General features: G+C 33.2%; 1 protein-coding gene across 1 annotated transcript; it reads right to left on the bottom strand.

Annotated features, from left to right (window-relative positions):
• Positions 1-2137: 2137 nt before the first annotated feature.
• LOC137926444 (uncharacterized) lies at positions 2138-23306 on the bottom strand. The gene is made up of 4 exons (XM_068770043.1): positions 23189-23306; positions 6005-6097; positions 3716-3879; positions 2138-2359 (listed from the first exon to the last, which is right to left on the bottom strand). Exons 1-4 carry the CDS (start codon positions 23304-23306, stop codon positions 2138-2140), a joined length of 597 nt encoding a protein of 198 aa, XP_068626144.1.
• Positions 23307-23420: the final 114 nt, after the last annotated feature.

The raw sequence follows: 23420 nt of genomic DNA, 5'->3' as shown, positions 1-23420 counted from the left end.
TGGTTACTTTTAGAAATATAGATAAATAAATAACACTATATTTATACAAGACTTTTGTACAAAGGAAATGACTTAACACTAAAATGTTTTTAATTACACAGTGTGATTGACTATAGATGTAAGAGCCTTAAATAGGTTGAACGTTCAACTTATTTTCTGTCTAATAAAGACATCTTATTCACAAAAAGTTTCAGTAATAATCTATAACGTAGGGATAATAAAAATAAACGACAAATTAAATGTAAGGATAATAAAAATAAATAAAAAAGTACATAATGTACTCTAAGTACAAAAAACTTGAAAAATATATCAGAAAGATGTCACTTCGCCGATAGATGGCGCTAATAGTAGATTGCATCGCGCATATCTCATAAATATATATAATTTAGTATAGGTAGTCGCGTTTTACTCCTTTAAAGCTTATATATCTATAACCCATCACTCTGTATAAAAAACTTATTCACAGTTTATTGAAACAACATTTTAAAGTATATTCAATGATCATCTTCAAGGCATTCCAGGCATGTTCGTCAGCACCGTATTTCATAGTGAATTGTATGTATTACTTCCGCTATACGTATCGATTAATTTAGTAGTTTCATTGGTAAATTTACTGCACCTGCAAAAAATAATATTTTTAGTTTAACAAACTTTAATTATTGACATCTATGATATAAATAATTCGTTGTCTTCTTTCTTCTATCAAAATCTTTTATCTTCTCCCATCATCTTCATTTCAGCCGCATTCAGATATACGTCAATTTAAACGAATGAACCTTCCTAAAAATTTTCCAAGATGGCAGCCTAGATTTGCAAATGAGACTCCATCAAGACAATGCATCATGGCACATATGGTCACCGTTTCGCTTATTTTTAGCATAAAATATGACTGTCTGTCCACACTCGTCTTTCTCTTTGTTTTTAGCAGCATGCGAGTTCAGACTCGACCCTAAAATAAAAACCATGCTAGAGGAAGACGTTTTGACACAATTTCCGACATCATCTGTATATATATGTGTGTGTGTATATAAGTACGAATTGTTACACACCTCTCTCTTTTATCAAACTTCTACAGAAAACATCTGAGATTAATTGCGAAGTCGCTGACAAAATGATTTTATAATGCGTATGCAAACGCTTCGATTTCTAGCATGAGTGTTCGTCCAAATAAGATCTAAAGTTTTTCAAGTAATGTTAATTGACTTTAGTATTCTAGAATATTCGACAGTGACGCGTAAGTTCACACTTATTTTCAAATGGAAACGTAAACAAGCCTTGTAAATAATATTGTAGTAAAAACAGTATACCGCGTCACCGTGAAGACCTGTAGATATTGACCACCCATTAATTAAAGGAATATTATTATTTATTACTTTGGGAGTAAAATAAAAAAGCTTAATTAAATGTTTATGACCTACACTTTACGTGTTAAATATATAAATTAATTTGCTTAATAAATATGTATATAGTTGAATTTATTTATTAATTAAAAGATCTCCAACAAAGAATACACACTGTAGAATAAGTAAAGACAGAAAGTCAAATAGTGATTATCTATATCTTTATTTTAAAAAAGTCATCGAGAAGCCCCCAGAAATGGTGCTTGTAAAAAAACCGGTAATCACCTTATAGTGAGTCAACGAATTTAAATTGTTTGTTCTCTTGAACGTTGTTAGTTCTTTCATTTCAACCGTAGAACGTCAACTGATAAATAACCTGCACGTAGATTTCTAAAAAGACCGTAAGGAATGGTCTACATAGTGTCTTAGGTCTTCTGCATTCTATTATATATATTATATTGAAAACATATCGTGCAACAACCATTTCACAATGTAACTTATTACACCATTGAATAAATAAGATAAAAATGGAATATTATTTTATTTTACTCTAAGAATATATTATTGTAAAGAAAGAATATTAATTAATTCATACACTTATACTACACAAAGCATAAAGAACAAGTGATAATATTTTTAATATTTCAGAAAGCGTTAGCGCTAGGAGAAGTAGCGGAAGGTGTGAATCGTATATATGAAAGATTTGATCCTATGTTGACATCCTCTATGGTTTACTTTCTAGCAACATGGATGTAAAGGTAGACGACATAATATAAGAAAGATTTTCAATTATACCATCAGTCAGCGGTTGTTGAGGACGCGGCGTGCAGCTGGGCGTCGTGTGTCGAATGCCCATGCAAGTGATCCTGCCCATGAGCATGCACATGCTCGTGCCCATGCACGTGCTCCGGTGCACGCGCCAACAACGCTCTCAACGCCAGCGCCTCCTGTCTCAGTGCTGCCACGTGCGCGCGAAGCGTTGCGTTTTCCTGTTCTAAGTAACAAGCCCGCCATGCGATCTGCAAACATACAATTATAACAAGTTTAACTAGTGTCCCATAAATCAACGTCAAACCTAAATTCGTTACAAGGATGATAGAGGCGATTTCAAGAAAATAATTAAAAATAAATCTTTTTTAACAATTATTTTCATACAGCGTTCCCTGACATCAACGTCAAGGCGAATAGAACAACAGGCTCATCATGCTATCACAAACGTACACTTAAAACATAACTTTAACTCAATGTGTCCTATAAATCAACTTAAAGCCCATGTCATGTATATATATAATTTAAAAAATATATCATGAATTTATAAAATTGTTGTCTTTGAAAAAGTTAATTAACATAATGCAATCCGTTGTTGAGAAATCATTTTTTAAAATTATTATTAATAATAATTTCACCAAATTTTACTTTTTTTAAGGCTGTAGAAATTTAATAAATCCTATGTAAACAATTGTGTCGTCCCTCAGAAACAGGCGATAAGAAATAAGTATCGAATCTTTAAAGAAGTGAATGTATAGCTGATCTATTAGTTAAAATCTTTAAGTTTTTACACCTATTTCCAATCGCACCTCACACTAAAAATACGTTAGCTGTTCTGCCTTTAACAGGTTCCTCGGACTCGGGGCTCGCGGGTCTGAAATCCACGAGCTAATAAATTAAAAAAAATCAAAGATGTGTGGTCTGACTTTTAATTTTACTATATTATCACAGTAAGTTTTTCTTATTAATTGTGGAGTCTTACCCGATTCTTCTTACGTAACTAAGTCTTATTTATACGTATTACACCCTGAGTAATTGACTTACAAAACCTGAGGAATACAACGCGACTCTCTTATTATCGCCCACTATTGAAGCGATGTTGCCTTTGTAACCTTACCAAATTCTGTCTCATAGACACGCGAAAATTTACCTGATGGTTAAAAATTAACTATATTTTTAAAATATATTAATCAATAATCAATTATCACCTATTGTCAATGTTCCTCATTGCAATAGCCCCGAATGGATTTCACCTAACTTCCGGAACTTATATCCTTCGATATCTCGATAACTTGGTTGTATGAAGTTGATGTATTTCATTTACCGTTCCTAATTTATGATAATATTGCCTTAATAGAAAAGTTTATTAAGAAATTAAGGGAATTACGATCATAAAGACAGTTTTAGAAGTGCCATATGTTCATCAGCTTATAGACACCCACTGGAAGCCGTATGCCTTCCTTCAAAAATCGCTACAATGATCCATCATCCAGGTTTCCCGCGCCTTTGATAATCATCGGTTCACCTAGTGGAAGGCTACCCATGAAGTAACATTACTTAAAGTCAATCAAACGAAGGTTTATTTTGAAACAACTTTATGGGTATACCTGGTCTTCCCGAATCCGACGCGCGTCTCTGGACTTCTTCGCCGCCTGGTTATTGCGTCGGCGCCTTTCGAAGTACTTCTCGTCTTTCATCTCTGTGGGTATAGGTCTCTTCTCCCCCCTTCTTCTGACGTCTGCATCTCCCACTCCCGTACTCGGAGATAGCACTGCCGGTATGCCATTATGTTAGTGTTTTCTGCATGTCGTGGTGTAAAAGCAAGTGAAATGCCTTTTTTAACATATAATAATAACTTTTTTTAAAACCAAAATATTGTATATAATTTAAATAAACATACTATCATATTTATTGTATTAAAAATAATAAAGTTTAACAATTATAATAAATCATTCACATGTCCACCGCGATGACGTTTATTGATGTTTTAAATAAGATTAATATGAAATTATTCCAGTTGAAGCTGCTTGACCAACGCCCAATTGTTATCCCGCTGGCCCCGAAGCAAAACTTACCCACCACCTACCATAGGACTCCTTCCGAAACTTATCAGGACATCTTTTCATCTCACCCAACTGCTACGCTAGAACGGGTACTGCAAGCAGTACCGACACTGTTTTAAAATAATCGATAACCATACCTGCCCATATGACGGCTCCACAGTATAGAATTTTCAACACTTACTCAGACACTGTACTCGATTCGAATCCAAAAGACATAACCACGAGACCCCTTGCGAAAACTTTGAAAGACCGCCATTTAACTTACCGGACCTCCTTAAAACACAATCTAGTGTCCTTTGATGAGCTGGCTCGATCAATTGTTTTAAACTTTAAGACATTTAAAAGTCTGTAGTCTATAAAATTAAAAAAAAATGCTAATAGAAGTTTAATATAAAAATGAAAAATTTACTAACAGTTATAAATTATATTTGTGTATACATTTTAATTGTATTAATCCATTAGAACAATTGCATATAATAAAAGGTTATTGCGTGACTCGCAGATGGGATAAGAAAGGTCCGATGCAAATAGATGCAACTCTACACCCAATTGTCTGCGTTCAGTAAACGCGAATAAAGCAAAACACCTCAGCGAAATAAATTAAAATTAAAAATAAAAGAAAACCCGAAATCCCTTACCGATGGCGCTATTTATCTTTCTAGATATCGCCTGAATCCTTTTTGTCGGTAACTTTATTTCTCATATGAAAATAGCGTAAATAATTTAATAACAATTTATGTGTAATATATAAATCATTCAAGTACAACTTGTATCAGGTAAAGTAAGGTTTTACAAGGATATACAGATTTTTCGAAGAAACAACATTGCGAACCTATCAGTAGATTATGTATTAATATATATTTAATGCTTTTTATCAAAAGTGCTCAGAAAAGTCTCCTCAAAAAATAAATATTTATTTCATTGTTTGATGATACAGATGTATAGCGTATAAATAGATGTCGATCATTTTATTGAAATTTTGAAAATACTGCGAGTTACTATTACATGTTTAAGTCACATCATACGACTTTGTATATCTTGTTTTAGTCTTGATTAAAAACTATTTGCCCGGTAAAATTAAAACTTTTACTTTACACAGAATAATTGATACACAAAGATTTATAAGACTTAAAATTTCTAGATATCAGAACAATCTGATCATAAACTACAAACATTTATCATCACGCAGAATGTCTACTGCTGGGAATAAGTCTCGCTAATAACTTCCGATATGACCGATTAAACGCGGCCTGAAAGTAGCGTCTTACAAGGATATGACCCAGGCTGTCTTTATACCTTATTAGCGAATTTACTACGGTATGCTTGCTGGTGGATTTTTTTAATGACCCCTGCTATTGGAAGCCTCTCGTACCCCCTATCTTGTGTGGTACAGGCACTATTCAACATTATTTAATTTTTTCACATATTTTTTTACTTTCATCATCGTCTTTCATACATCGTATGATCTTTCGTTCTTTTCATTCTTGCCACAATTCTTCTGTCTTTCCCTTTCGCTATGTAACGCCTTTCATACATCCCTCATTACTCTTTTACATTTTTATTATTTTATTTCTATATAGCATTATTATAATATCACATCATATGATTTTTGTTGTTTACATTTTTATTAGCTTTTATTTTTATCTATTACTGTACTTATTATTTTTCTACGGAGTAGGAGGAACTCTTCTTTGGTTTTTTCTTCTCTTATCAGGGAGGCTATTGATTCCTCCCTGATATTCACCAGTGGCCAGTGGATTCCGCTCCATGACTTTATGGCTCCACCGGTCATGTGATTATAAAGCATAAAAATAAATTAGAATAAGTACGCACATGGTGTGGTCACAACTGGAAGATGGGGACAGTAAGTAGGCAGACAGGAAGGCTGGGGCAGGGCCGCCAGGAGAGGCACCATTCCGTGTACATCTGTGAACAAAACTAAACCCATCAAGAACTCAAACAGAACTACATTCATAATACAACATCAAAACACACTATCAATAAAACCTTGGCTTATTATTACTTATTTTATTGTTATAAACGTATTAAGTTCCTTTGTACGCTCTTCCTGAAGAAGCGATATAATCCGATCTTTTATTGGACTTGTACCAAATAATATTCTGGCGATCTTTCTCCCTTACGTACAGAGTTTTTTTTTTAAATAAAGTATATTAAATATTAAAAAAGCACTAAAAGCTTATTTATTTTACATATTATTTATATCTTTAATATATATTATTAACACATGTTTATATTAGTATCATTTGACAAAATATATAATCAAATATGTTTGCTTTACCGAGTCGGTGTACACAGTCTTGGCTATAATTATGTAAGCTTAAGTCAAAACGTTAAGTTTTATTATGTCTGTATATTGGTTGATCAAATGAATATTTTTAATTTAATTTACACATATTAAATATAATTTTGGTCAAAATATTAAAGTTTCAAGAAGTTGAAGTCAAGTTGTAGATGTCTAAGTTCTCATATAAGTTGGACTTGCTGTTCCCCGCAAGCTTCGCGAACTTAACAAACGACTTTTGAACGGATTTCCTAAAATCTGTTTCTAGCTGCATTTCCAAGCATCAAAAATAATTTTACGATTTTAGAGATCTCGCGTTGAATAGGTATATAAGGTTTCTAGTGTCTGAAGGTTATTCAATCCAGATTATCTGAGTTGATCTAAGCTGAGATTATCTTAGTTGACTACTAGTGAGAAAGATGGAATCTTATCATAAAATATTATCTTAGCTAATTCGATATTAATTAAATTTGTTTAAATGCACTTATGGACAACGAGAAGAGTTGCGGGACCTTTTTAGAGTATTGCAAAATTACAAGGAACAAGTAGGCAAAAAAATAGTGTCAAAATAGAAAAGTAAAAATTAAATCTTAAAGGTATAATAAATAATAAAGCAAAACAGAACAAGAGGTAAAATTGTATTCTGGCGAGAAAGAGACGAAAGTGAGGTGATGAAAGAATTAATAAAAAAAGAAAGGAATGACAGAATCTGTGGAAAATAATACATAAATGAATAAATGACATTCAGAAAGAAAAAGATCTGAACGCAAGTAATATTATGAAAAAATATATAAATTTTGTGAAAATGGTACCTGTGTACACCAGGTGGGGAAGTACAATAAAAAAACATCCCATCAACCATCACCAGAGACATGTAATGCCAACGTTTTACTCTGTTGACTAAATGGGTAGCTTAGAGCATAAACACTATCATTGGGTTTGCTAAAATATTACAAAATTGTAAAAGCTTCGGCTGGTTTAGATGGCATTAAATATACAGTAATACCCCGCTTTACGCGAGGGATACGTTCCAAAAAAATCGCGTTAACTGAAATTCGCGTATAACGAGGTTTATGATTAAACATAGACAAAAATTATTACAAAAAAATACAAATCATTTTAATCATTCACTTTAATTCTAGGAACAATTTATGCAATACGTACTCTTATTTTTTACGGAAAAATACATCTATTGTCTTTTGGGTAACTTTTCCCAGCCGACGAACTAACATCACGGAACAAATCAACAAACGAAATGAACGAGGAAATCCCCGTAGAATAAAGTCGAAGGACTGGGAATTCCCGATTCTTCAAAGAGAATATTCAGAGGAAGCGGGGATCCCGCGACCGTAGAGAAGTTGATGACTACATTACATTTATACGCACTCTTTCGCGTAATTCGAGGCATTTGAGCGCGAAATTTGCAATTCGCGTTATAGTGAAACCGCGTATAACGGGGTCGCGTAGAGTGGGGTGTTACTGTATTGTAGATATATATTATTAGTTATAGAAATAAATAATACAGAAGAGATTATATTATTAGTTGCATACATTTGACAGACTGCATTGTTTGTGTGTTATTTTAGGATAGAATTAAACACCATCCTAAATTAACTGACCTCGAGCTGTCGTTACCAACGAGTGGGGTTATAAAGACCCCAATCCCAATCAGGCAGGTGCGACCACTGCCGAGAACTCGTGGGATTCACCAATGCACACACCATTAGCCTTTTACCCCGTCATTATGCATTGAGGGCTCGACATTCGCCCTCCGGTAGTGGGTTCAAATCAGCCAGGTGTTTCTCTTCACATAGTCACAGGTGTTTATAAACATTTATGCGCAAATCAAACATTGACAACGTCATTTTTATACAATTTTTAAGTACTTGCGTACGTATTTTGAATTATATTTAGAGATACCAATTTTTCATAGTTATCTATTTATTTATTTAGGTACACCAGTAGTATACATAAGTAAAAAATATATTAAAAGTTACTGTATAAAAACGGTTTTGCTATTTGTTCCTTTATGGGTGACACAATATTTTAAAAATACTATACACAATGTTATAAAAAGGAAAAATTGATTGCAGGAAGAGGAATCTGGTTTAATTTTTTTTTAAATTGATAAGAAAAAGTGCATGTCGTTAAGAATTTTAAATAAGGATTTAGTGACCCAAGAAGAATTTTTATGCTGTGAATTATTGACGGTGGTGTATGGCAAGTTGTTTAGTCAAAAAGTTTATTATTTTATAGAAATAATTTAAAGCATCGTCAAGTGGTAGCAGTGAAAAAAGATTTACCTAATCAACTTTTTTTTTAAATATTACTCCCCGTGTAATTTACTTTATGACAGTTATACTGATCCTCATCTTTAATCTTTTTTAAAATGCCTTGAAAATTTCTTAACATCAAAATATTTCCACTAGTGCCTAGTTAAATATCTTTTATAAATACATCAATTTATTAAGATGATTTCTAAAGGCTATAAAAGTCGCGAAGGATGTCGATGATGAACAATCTTTAAAGTAGTTTGTTATAAAGCTGTTGAAGCTTTTTAACAGCAAAATTATTTCATTTAATTTATTGTCTTATCTAAGAACATTAAATAAATAAATAAAATCTACCTAAAATAACAATACCAAAAAATGACACATTTTAAAAGTAATTAATGGAGTGATTGATTTCTTTGATTTTCTGTCCAAAATAAACGTAATCATCAACCTTACATGCCCCTTCCATAAATCCTTTATCATTATTTTACTAGGAGTTCCATTGCTGGAAATATGCCTCCCCGTTGATTTCCAATAGGATGGAACCGACCTGCATTCATTGTGTTCCGATGACTTTAGTTCCGCCCCGTCAAGTGACAATACAGTCAAAAATTTTTCGTCAAGTGACATCTTAGACTAGATGCACAAGGCGAATGGAATATGGAATATGTAATGGAATATATAATGGAATTGTTAGACCTTCGAATATAAAACTAAAAAAAAATGAAATAGAAAAAAATTGTAAAATAAAATAAAAATGTAAAAAGTAGTACTCTGAAATTAAAGGCGATGTAAGAAAGGAAAATAAAATATTGAAAGGAATGGAAGAGACTGACGAATTAAAAGAAAGATATTGAGAAGGACAAAAGATGAGGATAAAAATAAAATTATCTATATTAAAAACTAATTAAGAGAATAATGTCCTTTTGTACCCAATATGTAGGAGAGAGAGAGATAACGGGAGCTATAAAAAATCACTTTTAGACTACACTGTAGTTGCCGGTTCGTGATGTCCACTTCAAAAACTAATGGCTCTAGCAGCTGTTTCAGCGTAATCAGTTCTAGACACAGGCCTTTCTCCATTGACTTACAATACTCTTCCACTCTTCCAACAACCTAAATGAGGTCATCCTTTCACCGTATGCGTGGAAATTCTACACTACGTATATTTAAAATAAATTGACGGAAAAAGCTTATTATTCAAAGCTTAATATTTAAATGACAAGAATCCTTGGAAGTGATGTCGCCTGATTATTTTGATTTCATTTAGGATATATCTGATAGTGTATGTATAAATCTGCATTGTTAAACTTTATTAAAAGATGTGTTGTGGTTTCTTTCTTCTTCTTGATCACAACTATAACACGTTGCAAAGCAGATTAGGATCAAAAATAATTTAGATTAACAAAAAATAGATAATAAGTTGACGATCAATAAGAGTTCTGTTAAATGTTTCAAAGTTGCATGAACTAATTTAAAAAAATTCTTTACGCTCTTCTTTCGCGTTCTCTAAGCTAGTACCAAAAGGCAGTGGCCATCTGTTCTGCTTGCTATAAAACCTTTTTACTACTACTTCAACATGCCAATCCGCTGGTCCATGTCGAGTATTTTCTCTCGTCTAATCTCCTCATACATGGTCCAACCTTATAGAGAATTCCCGAGCATATCCCGCAGGCACATGGCATTCGCTGAGCACCTGCATAGGTTTGAACTCAAAGAGAGTCCTTCATGCACCTGTGATCCTGCGGTGGAACAGACCCTGGCGGACCTGACCACTGGCTGTTCCGTATTTGGTGCGCTGAGAACGTATTGCCAGTTTCGGTCGCAACAAGGGGTCGAAGAAAGGAACATCGCATTAGTTTTGGACAACAAGGAAAGTCGTGAAACCTTTCTAGAGTACCACAGATGGATCATAGGAGAGACCACTAGGCAAAAAAAACAAAAGTATATAAGACTAGTGAAAATGAATACCTAAATCTGAGATAAATGAAGAGAAAGAAAGAAAAATAGTTTTGAAATACAATACATTATTATTACTAAATTTACATTTGATAATAAATTAATAAAATGTCAGGACCACGTCGATTGAAAGTAGAATCAAATTGAACTTCATTATAATTACACGTACTTAAAATATAAATAAAAGTGGTGTTCATCATGTCAAGAGCTCTTAACGAGCTGTCGAGAGATCTGAAATTAAAAATGGCGGCGCAATCGACTTCGTTTATAGCCAAATCTTTCACCACACGCCGTTCTATTGTGGAATGATTTACCGCCGAACATAAGACGTGCTAACTCACTATATATTTTTAAGAAAACGATTAAGATCAATGATTATTTATTATTTAATTCAATTCTTTTATTTCTCTGTTTCTTTATTATTTACCAAGTGAAAATAGAAGTGTTAATTTAATTTTAAAGAAATGCAAAATAAGAATAAAGCAAACAAAGAAATAAATAACGCAAAACAGAACTAAATGTAAACATGTTGTTCATGTGTTCTGGTAGGAAAGTAACGAAAGTGAGGTGATGAATGAAAGAAAAAAGATTAGAACGCAATTGATACGATGAATATATATAGGTATATATATAAATATATATATATATGTATATATACATACATATAAATATTCATCGTATCGTATATATATATATATATATATATATATATGAGACAACGAGGATCAATGTACTACACATTAATCCTTTTTCAACCAGCGTTCCATCCGCGAGGTGGTATTTAATCTTAACATTCTTAAGCAATGACAATTAATTTTTGATAACACTTTTTTTCTTGCTTTCTATTCGTTTCAGAAAAAATGTAAAAAAAATTTTTTTTTGTTTGTACGGGTGAAGATTTTTTTACTCGTTATTTTATCTAAACTACTGTTTTATACATTAACTATATCTTTAATTCCTTCATGTAAATTAATAAATTAAATCAATTACTTTTTTGTAGGCAAATGTTAACCTTTTTAAAAAAAACGTCGTAGTTTTTCAGTTGATAGACGCCCACTGCAAGCCTTAAACCTTCTCCGAAGATATCTATGGGGGATATATCATAATCGCCACGCTTGGCACGCGTGTTGGCGATGCCAGTGTAGTATTATGGTACCCAGAGGCTGCTGACCATCCTCTAAAAACTTGTTTGTGAGCAGTGTCAATCCTATATAATTAATACACAGTGTGAAAAATTTATATCATTGTATCAAAGGAATTGAACCCGCGACCTCCGATCTCAACTCTCAATCCTTTCCTACCACTGCTCTAATGAAATCAAATTAAAAAAAAATTATTTATTTATTTTTTCTATTTGAAATATGTCGCCAACTTTTAATAATACGCCATCTATTGATGAGGATAGCATTATATAATTTCCTTTACAAACAAAAGAGGTACAAACTAAGTATTTATTGATAATACTAATTGAAACACGTGACCAGTTCCTACACAACTGACTATCCAAGAACCATCACTGCAATCTAAATTTATCCTTAAAATTTTAGCGATAAGGTTCAATATCTAACGTCATTCTGTTACTGTTAAAACAATAAAGAGCATTAGTTAAGACGTAATTATTGCATGCGTTGAAGAAATTTGTATCTTAACTCTCAGAAATAGAGTACATATTTGAACGAACACATTGCGACACAGTAGAACGATCACTAAATAAGGTACTCGTGTGTCCATAATTCGGGAATGTTTACTTGAAAATATTGTTTGCATTTTAAACAATAAAAATATAATTTTATTGATGTATCAAAAAATATTTATTCTTTTTTTTTATTTATTAACAATTTTTGTACACCATAGATAGAGTAAAAAAAAAACACTTCATTTGTCATAAGAGGCGGTCTTATCGCTCGATCTTTACCAGACAACCTTTGGATGGAGATGAGAGACATGAAGGAGGGGGCAGTTTAGGATGTACGTACATATAAATATACACATAACCATACATACGAGAATACTTACATATATATATATATATATATATATATATATATATATAAATATTTTTATTTATATATATAAATATAAGAAAATTTATATAAGTGTGTGTGTATATGTATGTATATATATATACATACATATTTACGTGGGAAAGGTAGTATATAAATAGGAATAAGTGAGAGAGGCTACACTATATCCTATATAATTCCCGGGTGGTAGTATAGGTGACGTATATGACCCAGTTTTCGACATAACTATGATTTTCTTTCGTCATCTTTCCTTCTGGAAGCCTTACATTAAAAACGTTGCTCTGAAGGTAGAGGAGGAGAGAATGCTGGTTACCGCTTTATGTGACAAGAGTTGACGCGGATTTTAAAATCATATTTATGAAATTTCAATGTCGACTATAGATATCTCAAAATATTCGAAAAACTCTTGGACATCTAAACAATAAAGATCTTTATAAATTTCAAATATTTAAAAAATCAATGTACGATTATTGAGAGTGTACTTTGACCTCCTCCCTCCTTTAACTTCACACACAGTGACACAATGTTTCCAAGATAGTCACACAAAATGTATCGTGAGGTGACTAGTAAAAGAAGAGGGATTTAAAAATTTGAAATTTCATCTGAAATATTTTATAATGGTGTCCATGTCTTATGATATGCTGCTATAAAGATATAATCTCGTTCTATTCTAGGTTTTCCACGTCGTGTTTATATTCCGTTTTTACGGCTCATGAAGATTTATTCATAATCCAATGGTTTTAGTCTGGTCGCTTTTATAGCTTCACCGAGATTAAGATTATCAAAGCGTTAATGGCGTATAAGACCTTTTTGCACCCACAATACATGAGAACAATGAACTGACAGCTGTCTCACCAGAAATTTATATCTTCAGTAATTACTAGAAAACACATTTTGGAGAGTATCGGGTCATATATGTTTTCTTCAATGAAATAATTTAAATGAAGAAGCTCTACTAGCACACGGAAAGGTCGCTCGCTTAGAATCTCATTGGTAAGCTGAGGATTACTCAAAGTACCATGAAGGGAATTAGAGGGATTCCTCTTTGAGATTAAATCAGAAGTGACGATATCCATAGACAAAAGAGAGTAAACATCATATCTCAACGGTTCAACAAGTTGTAGTGGCAGTTGTTTCGCCATATAATACAAAGAACAGATGGTCGCACGAGCGAGGTTCTAGAGTGAAGACAATAGACCTACAAGCACAGAGTAGGACCTCCTCCCACAAGGGAGACAGATGAGCTTATTAAAGCTTTATTGGAAATCTAAAAGGGAAGATTATGCCCAGCGGTGGAGATCCTCTGGCTAAAATAATGATAATGATTATGATGGTAATCCTTAGCATATAAACTAGCTATAATTGTATAAAAATGAAACTATAAATAATTTAGTCATAACTGTGTAGCAAACTGTGGATCAAGAACAAATATGAGGAAAGTAAAATGATGCAAGATAGACGATTTGCATGTAAAGAAAGAGATTGAGAAGGACAGAATAAAATTGTAATATCAGAGATAGTAAAGGATGAAAGGAGTAAGTGAAATAAAGGACTAAAATTAAAAAAAATCTTTACCCGAGTTGTAACGTCAACAACAAAACCATTACCATACTAACGAATATCAGATAAATAAGTGAAAAAGTTATGTTAGCGTTAAATGTTTAAATTTGAAGTTAAGATTACATTCTGTTGATTTCAAAGAGTAACTGTCAAAATATTTAAAAAAAGATACAGCAATTAGTGAGACTTTTCTACAGAAATTGCACCCTATGGTCACCCTATTGGTTACGTATGAATATTGTAAGAGATAACCTCGCTGACCGCAACTGCGTGTCCCTCACCCTCTAAACGGTTGGGCAAACTGTTTAATATTTTTATTTGATTTCGACCAATATTTGCTTGATATGGACAACACCTCATAGATTTATGTATTTAACTAAATGCAAACAAGATTCTAATGTCAAACTTAATACATAGGATACTAAACATTGTATTTTGTGGTAAAATTATAATACACAAGTTATAACTGCATTTTTCGGAATAAACAAGTTGTCTTCAAATTGATATTTAGATTTAAAAAAGGAAGTGAAGTAAATTATTTGAAAATTTTATAAGATAATTCAACCCCCGACTCGAAATGCTGATCTGTTGAGAAGACCCAGCTAAAAAGTCAACGGTCGCACTTTTTAAATGAAATTTAACAATTTTGAATGTATACATTGTAATATCAACAATGTAAATGGATCCACAAACAATGTTCCACACATTTCGATCAACTAAAAACCCTTGAATATATAAGATTGATTTAATAATATATTTTAATAATATATTTAAAAGCGACGGGTGCAAGGGGGCAGGGAATAGGGAACTTAGTCTTTACCTCAATCACCGTTCTCTTCTTCAGCTACAATTTCACTGAATTGGGAGGCCACCGAGTTAAACTAGGCAGCAGGGCTCCCACGAGACCTCAGCTAGGGTTGTCACTGGACAGTTACACCTATTTAGTATTTTCATTCAATGCATAGGTCTTCCCCATAGATATCTACCTATGGATATCATTATCGCCACGCTTGGTTGTGTGATATTATTGTTAGCAAAGAACGATGTTGCTCACCCTTGGAAACTTGTTTGTGAGCAGTGTAATTAATATCAACATAATTAATGTACAAAGTTTGAACTGAACCTGGGACCTACGCACGTATCAGTACTTTACAGCTGAGCTAACACTGCTCAAAACATTTATAGATTGTTTTAATTTATTACCACACAAAGCAAATATGTCTACATTATATGTTTTTTTTTGGCCCTCGTTATTTACATTTTCTTTTTTATTTCTTTTATTATATTCTCTTTCTTTTATACGTGATATGATCTAACTTTCCTCGTCTTTTATTCCATATTTCTCTAGCATTTCTCTACATACTTATTTTCTTTCATGCATCGCCTCTCTCCCTTCACCATGTTCCTCGAATATCACAGGATTAAATGTTGTAATGTGTAATTATGACATTTTTTCGCTTTTAGCTTTATTTTTCTGCTACAATAATTTGTATTCTTATTTCTTACAGATTATCACATTTTATTACAGATATGACGTTCAATTTCTTGACATTACTTCTATTTTATGTATACCACATATTTTGTTTGACTCATATATTTTTTGATTATCCTCCTATTTATTTAATCACTTCACCAGCTTGACTTATTTCTGTTTTTCTTATCTTATTGCCCTGCATCATTTGAGGAATGCCGGCCACTTTACATGTTAGTTACTTTAAGTAAAACAAGTCTATGTAACAGCGCGCGTTTTTTCCCATTTGTACATGCAGTTGTTTCAAAGAGTGGAAAACGCTTGCGCCCAATTATGGTCCTAGATATAACATAGAATATTTTATTAATTAATTCTGAACATAAACGTTTTAACCATGAAACTTTCTAGACCAAGGGTTAACAAACTTTTTAAACATCAGGCAAATAAAAATTTAAAAATTTTTGACGATAATGTAACACTAATTAATAATAAACAAAACTTTATTTTTAATAAACATTATAATAAGTAAATATACAAATTTTAATGCAAAATGAAAATAAACTAGATAAGAACGGAAAATGAATACACATGTAAATTTCAAAAAGTAATTTAACAGTTTTTTTTCGATACAAGCGTCACACAGTTTTGGTCGGTGGTTATTGTATATATTGATGTGAGAAAATCGATAAAATAAATTCAATTCTAAAAATGTTTGCCGTGCTGTAATAACATGATTAGCGGGCCACGAGTTGGACATCCCTGTTCTACAATTCAATGCTTATAACTTATTTTACCAATGAGTTGCAACTGTTAGCGATAGCTTCCTGGCTGTGCAACCGGCGAATTACCGCAACTCAGTTACCAGTTGCTTAGCAAGAGGTATGTGCTAGATAATACTCACAGCAGCCGGGTGTAGTTTCGTCTAGATCACGTGATGGGAATCGGGAAGTAAATGTGCCAAAAATTCTAGTACCGTATCCGGATAATGTAAGTGCCAGCTTATCTACCGTACCGAGCGATGACTGAATGGCTAATAAATTCTTTTTTTTTTGTTTGACCCCCGTTATTGGAGGCCTCTCGTACCCCTAATTAGTTAGGATCAGGGTCTTTGTTTACAAATAAGTTTTTCAGTTTAGTTCAGTGCAGTTTTCATCTTTATTCTTCACACACTGTCATACTTCTCAATTTCTTTTATTCTTACCTTATTTCCATCACAATATCTTTCATTTTATTCTTTCATTCCTTCTTGCTATCATCGCCTTCCTTCCATCATCTTATTACTATTAGGTGGCTAGGTACATTTTTTATTATTTATTTTATTATTTACATATTCTATTTTTTTGTCACAGTTTTCTTTGGGTTGTGCTTTCTTAATACATTACTACAGTTTTCTTATTCTATTTTTCCTATTATTAATTGACTAGTTATTTTATGTGCAGTTTATTAGGTACCTACTTATCTATACTGTTTTGTTTCTATTCGGGTAGTGCATTCTTAGTGACGTAAGGGAAGGGAGTTGGCCTTGAAACTCACATCCGAGGCACTCAAATAGTACTGTAGTCAGAGACGGTGGAGACAAGACCGTAAATAGGTCCCTGCCTTAGGGCAGCTGTACTATACCTATTGGCGTAATCTAACAAGTTAGAAATACGTTAGAGAGAAAATTCTCCTTAAAGCTAGATATAACTAATAAAACTACACAGATAATGTAAGGTTTTTCGTATATGTTGTAATACGTAAACATATACACAAACTAACAGTTTCTATTTTAATTTGTTATAAGCGGAATATTTGACCTCTGTCTCGCCTCATGTAAACGATGATGGGGTCTATGATGGTACAAGCGTGTCTAGAAGATATCTATTCACTTTTGACTTATTTGGTTTTCCATTTCTAAGCTGTTCTCACTATGATAGTAGTAGCAAAAGGTTCAGGGCAGGTTGAAGTGATTTCAACCGTGTATGGAGGTCGGTAATCCTTGCGTCTTGATAGGGGAATTTATTCACGTAACTCCTACGCGCATGCGCCAAAATATAGCCTATAGAACACAGATGAACTGACCCCAGTGACAACCATATCTGTCATTTAAATAATTTCGTTCCATATCTGTTAAATTAAAAAAAAAAACACACGCGTTCAATAATACGCTTTTCATATTATTTAATCCGTATATTAATATTTTCTAATTTTTATTCGTTTTAAATTAAAGAAAAAACAAAGTTATGTATTCGATTGTAATTTAACGTGAAATTAAAGTAATTAAAAGAACATTCCACCCTTAGCGATTTCTGTAATTATCTGTAATAATTACGTTGAATTCGTTACACCGTCTCCCCTTGTATGAACGGTGTGAGTATATGTAATATTGTACGAGTGTTATCGACTAGTGACAGCCTAATCCGAGGTCCACTTGTGGGATTTTTGAACTTAATCACTCCAAGCAGCGTTCACCGAAGCGATCTAAGAATATGGTGGCATCTCAAATCGGTAAAATAGTAGTATTGTAGCGATTCGAGCAAAGGCTTCAACGGAAGGCCTCGAACTTCGCTATTTTAAAAGAGGTCTAAATCTACGCGACCTCTACGCCCTGCCACCTCAAACCCACGAAACCTTCAAATGCTATATGGTTAACTAGTCAATTAATAATAGGAAAAATAGAATAAGAAAAGTGTAGTAATGTATTAAGAAATCACAACTCTTCTTTGAGTTCAACTGTGATAAAAAAATAGAAGATGTTAATAATAAAATAAAGATTAATGAGAAAAAAAAAATTACCTAGCCACCTAAGAGTAATAAGATGATGGAAGGAAGGCGATGAAAGCAAGAAGGAATAAAAGAACAAGATGAAAGATATTGTGATGGAAATAAGGTAAGAATAAAAGAAATTGAGAAGTATGACAATGAGTGAAGAATAATGATGAAAAATCTTAAAAAAACTTATTTGTAAACAAAGACCCTTATCTCAACTAATTAGGGGTACAAGAGGCTTCCAATAGCTGTGGCCATATTTAAAAAAAATTGCTATTTGGGTAATAGTGACAGTATGGTACAAAATATGTGATATTGAACAGTGGTAATCCAGTCGTAGGTACAGGAATTGCGATCATAGATCGAAGGTTCCATTTCCGGGATACAACCTTATGTGATTCACACTTTGTGCTTTAATTAAATAGCTTATCACTGCTCACAAGTTTTCAAAAGAGGAGATTCGGCGTCCTATGTGTACCATTATATCACACTGCGATCGCCTGTCTGATGATATGTGATGATAATGGTGTATACCTCCATAGATATCTGTCTGGAAGTATATGTCCTGCATTATTTTATAAGAATTAACATAAAATGCTCTAGTAATAAGTGTAGTAAAAGGAATAACTTTAAATGACAATTTCTTTGTTATGACAAAAAACTCGACTGATTGTATTGCTAGCTCTTCTCAAATCAGAATGCGTTTGGAAGCCGTCATACTTTATGTTTAAGTTGAATGATGCTATTATATAAGAAAGCAAACGTATAAAAGCGATAACTATTATTTATTGAGCTATTTTAAAATAGCTTTCAATATTAGTTCAGTACCACTTTGGAAAGCAATCGCTTGGAGTAACTCCAACAACGCTTATAACATTAACAGGAAAAAAAAGCTGCCGGTATACCAGCTATATAAAAAGCTAGACGGGCTATTTGTAATTTAAAAGTTAGAGATTCCATGAGACATTTTTTAAAGAAATTGTTACTCCGACTGTTGCTTTTCAATGTATATATAATGACAAATTAATGTGCACAAATTTAAATACGTATATTACAATAGTGACAGACATGTTAATACAAGAAATAAAAATAAACACGTCATGCCTTAATTGCGTCTTAAAAAAGTTAATAAATTCTGCATAGGTCTAATTTTTTTAAACTGTATATAGACAAAGCCTTTGACTTCTGTCTAGTTTTATGTTACGCAACGACGAGATATACGATAGTACATGCTTACTTAGAAAAAACCTATTCACTCTGTGAACGCATATATAAATTTCGGTAAGATATCTTAGACCTTCCTTTTGTTTTTTTAATCAAAAATTATATGTATATTAAAAAAAATTATTACACAATTCAAGAGTTTTTAGTTCAACGAAATATGTAAAAATTTGTTAACTGGTTTTGTTAAATTTAATTTAAATAGAGCAACTGTTAAGTTACTTTCCGGCTCTTCTCAACAAATTAGACTTACTGCTTATAATGTTAACAAAATTGACGAATCAATATTGCGCGTAAATGCCTACTTGAATAAAGATATTTTGAATTAAATTGAAATGTAGGTGTAGAGTCATTTGGGTAGCAGAGATGTGTATCTTTCTGCAGCGAAAGTAATCCTGGAGCCAGTGGCGTACCTAGGAGGGGGGGGGGGGGTGCGGTCCGCACCGGGCGGCACTTACCTTGGGGCGGCATTTTTATATTTACTTATAGTTGTAAAAAGCAACTTATTCATTTCATATTTCTTTTCTTTCTTGAATAATAAATGAAAATTCTGTTCCCAACATTGTAATTTTGTTAAGAATTTTTTTAACAATTTCATCAGTGTCGCTAGTTGTGAAAGAAGCTTCTCAAAATTGAAGTTGATAACAAATTATCTTCGTTTTACAATGAGTCAAGTAAGACTACAAAATCTTGTAATATTGTCAATAGAACAAGAAATTACAAATAATATAAATTTTGAGAGCATTATACACGATTTTTCTAGTATTCAAGCTAGAAGAGTAGGTATTATATAAATATGTTTACGAGTGCATACAAATGTTTCTAAAAAAATTTACTCTGTGTATTAATTAATATTGATTAAATAACTTAATAATTTATTTATGTGTATTAATTTATAAAAAACCACTATTTGATTGACTTATAATAGAAAGGGCGGCAAACTGGAGATCGCCCCGGGCGGCAAAAGTTCTAGGTACGCCACTGCCTGGAGCTTTAGCTGTATACTAACAGCGACTATGCGTGGTCGCGTTGCAGATGGAACAACAATGAGACGCCATTGTACAATAATCCTCTACAGTTGAGTGAAATTAAAAATTATTATATTCAAATAAGCATTTACACGTACTTTTGAATCTACAATTACTTCAACATAAGTAGTAATATACCAGTAGTATAGCAGTGGTAGCTAGATCTGAAATTTGCGATTGAGGTCGCCAATTCGAATCCCAAGATACAAACTTATGTAATTCACATTTTATACATTAATTATATAAGATTGCAATTACTCACAAACAAGTTTCCAGATGATGGGAAGCAGTGTCCTCTGCGTACCAAAATACCACACGGCAGACCCGATTATCAAGTGTGGCGATTATGATATATCCTCTATTAATATCTTTGGGGGACGCCTTCGCCATGCATTGGGCGTCGTGGGCATGGGACTAAGTAGTAAGCTACCACTGCTTAGGAATGTTGATCTGCTGAGGAGATCCTGCCAGAAACTCAACAGCTGCTCTATTTAAATGAAATTTAATTATATTTGATAGGTACCTATACAGGGTGTTACGCATAACTTGGATTTAAAATTTAAATTAAGAAAAGCATTATATTTAAATATTTATTTCAATAATAATTATAAAGTGGAAATGTATATTAAAAATGTAAATGAATCAACAAAACAGGTTCGACATTCAGATCAAATAAAAACTCTTGAATGGTATAATATTATTTAATAATATACCAATAATTTAAGATAAATTACTAATAAGAAAAAGTTTAATGTATATTGTGGGACTTCATCAGATATGTCACAGAGGACTGATAAGGTTCTATACTTATGAGCACCCGCTTTCTTTCTCTTTTTGGATTCTGGGTGAAGGACTTAAGTTAGTCTGTTGCCAGAGCTAAGAAGAGGGACCCAGAAATAACAAAAAGATTCCAAGGAACCTTTACTTTAGAGTAGAAGGGGAGATTCTTTCTCCCCCTCGATGTAATTGAGAGGGTAGCTGTTGAAAACGTGCGTAGCTATAATAACTGTTAAATTTTAAGTATTTGATATTACGTTACAAAAGTAAATATTTATTGTACAACTTTTTAAAATTTCTGCGCATTTTAATTTTTATTCTATGACAACTTCCAAACTTTTATTTATAATAAAAACTTTTTATTATTAGAAAAACTTTTTAAAGAAATATAAATGAAATCGATAAATCTAAGGTGTAGAGTGACCAAGGAAAGTGGGGATTCAATGCTGCACATAGAACATCTTTACAGATTTTAACAATACTTTTACTACATATATAAAATTTGTACTAATTAACAAAATATTCAATAATTGTTATAGGTATATATAAGTATGCGTTCGTATATAACGCCCCCCAAAAAGACCAAGGGGGGGCCCCCATCAAGAAGGTCATGCACAGGGTGACAAGACACGCCCAAACAAGAGGGCGCACCGAATAGCAACTACCAGGAGGTAGTTGCAAGAAGAACATCATCATCAAGAAGAACACCGACGCCGACGCGGACTCCAACACCACCATCGAAGGAGAAAAGCAGCAGCAGCAACACAGCAAGTCTCTCGCAGCGCGCCGAAGCGCCGGGAGGCGGCGACTAGTATAGAGTAGTAGGAAGGAAGAAGCCCTGAGATCGACGAAGTTGTAAGAGCCCCACAAGGCTAACAACAAGAACACCATTCGGAATATGGAGTTCGTATATAGTTACGTGTGCTAATGTGCGTGTCATCATTAAGGATGACCACAGCAGGATATAGGCTTTACTAATAGATTTTAAATACAACTGGCTGAAAGCTTCCAACATACAATGTATGTCGACGACTTTGACAACCTCGTTTGTCCACTTTTTGGGCAGAAGTTTGTACGTCTATGGACCTCCAGACCTCTGATTTGAACCCGTAGAGATATCTACAGCATAATGCCAATGAGGTTCAGAATGATTGATCACGTTTCAGTGCCTTTAGTCATCACTGGTAGTACAAAATTGTTAGACTTTCGTCGAAATGCACAGAGGAATATTGTACGAGAAGATGTTTCGTATCCCAGCCAAGTTAGATTCGATGATTAACCTCTTTTACGAAGTTATACTTACACTCTTAACACGTTCACTGCGGGCCCAATTTTGAAGAACTTTCAGCTGGTGCGGCTGAGGTCGAATCAGCCTCAAGCTGAACTTCCTAGTAGTGCGGTTGAGGCCTTTTCTGCCTCATGTTCATCAATATTTTTTTACAATATTGAGTCAATGCTTCGCAGACATAAAGAAAGGTATATTTGTCTTTGTCATACCTCATATGGTTGAGTGTAAACAGCCGCCGCACTAGAGAGAAAACACGAGTTTTACGCGCCGCACCAGTGCAAAGTTTACCATGAGGCTGAATCGACCTCAAGCCGCAGTGAACGTGTTAATAATGCTTCTATTAACAAGCAGAAACATCCAACTAACCTGGCGGCATCAGGAAGTGGTTGTAGTTCCTAAGAAGTCTCAGCGCCGCAAGAGCCCCGCCTCGCTGCGCAGAACATGGTAGGGCCTCCATATCGTATAGCGGAACGTTCTGTTCCATTTTCGAATTAAATATTTCTTCTATAATCTGTTGTAGACTTTATCCTTTGATATATAACCTAATTGTTTTAAATCATCACTATTATCTATTTTTCAGTTATTAGGTATTTTATTT

This window comes from Battus philenor, unplaced genomic scaffold, assembly GCF_028537555.1.
Source record: "Battus philenor isolate CCGP_79_NKW_IND1 unplaced genomic scaffold, ilBatPhil1.0.hap1 SCAF_29, whole genome shotgun sequence".
NCBI lineage: Eukaryota > Metazoa > Arthropoda > Insecta > Lepidoptera > Papilionidae > Battus > Battus philenor.
This window is presented reverse-complemented; position numbering and strand designations above follow the sequence as displayed.

Excerpts from the sequence above, each read along its gene's own strand:
- LOC137926444 (XM_068770043.1), bottom strand. The coding sequence starts at position 23,306 with ATGGAACAGAACGTTCCGCTATACGATATGGAGGCCCTACCATGTTCT. Across the intron at positions 3,880-6,004 it reads TCCAGTTGTGACCACACCAT|TGCTATCTCCGAGTACGGGA; the intron begins GTGCGTACTTAT and ends GCATACCGGCAG. Across the intron at positions 2,360-3,715 it reads GTCGGATTCGGGAAGACCAG|ATCGCATGGCGGGCTTGTTA; the intron begins GTATACCCATAA and ends GTATGTTTGCAG.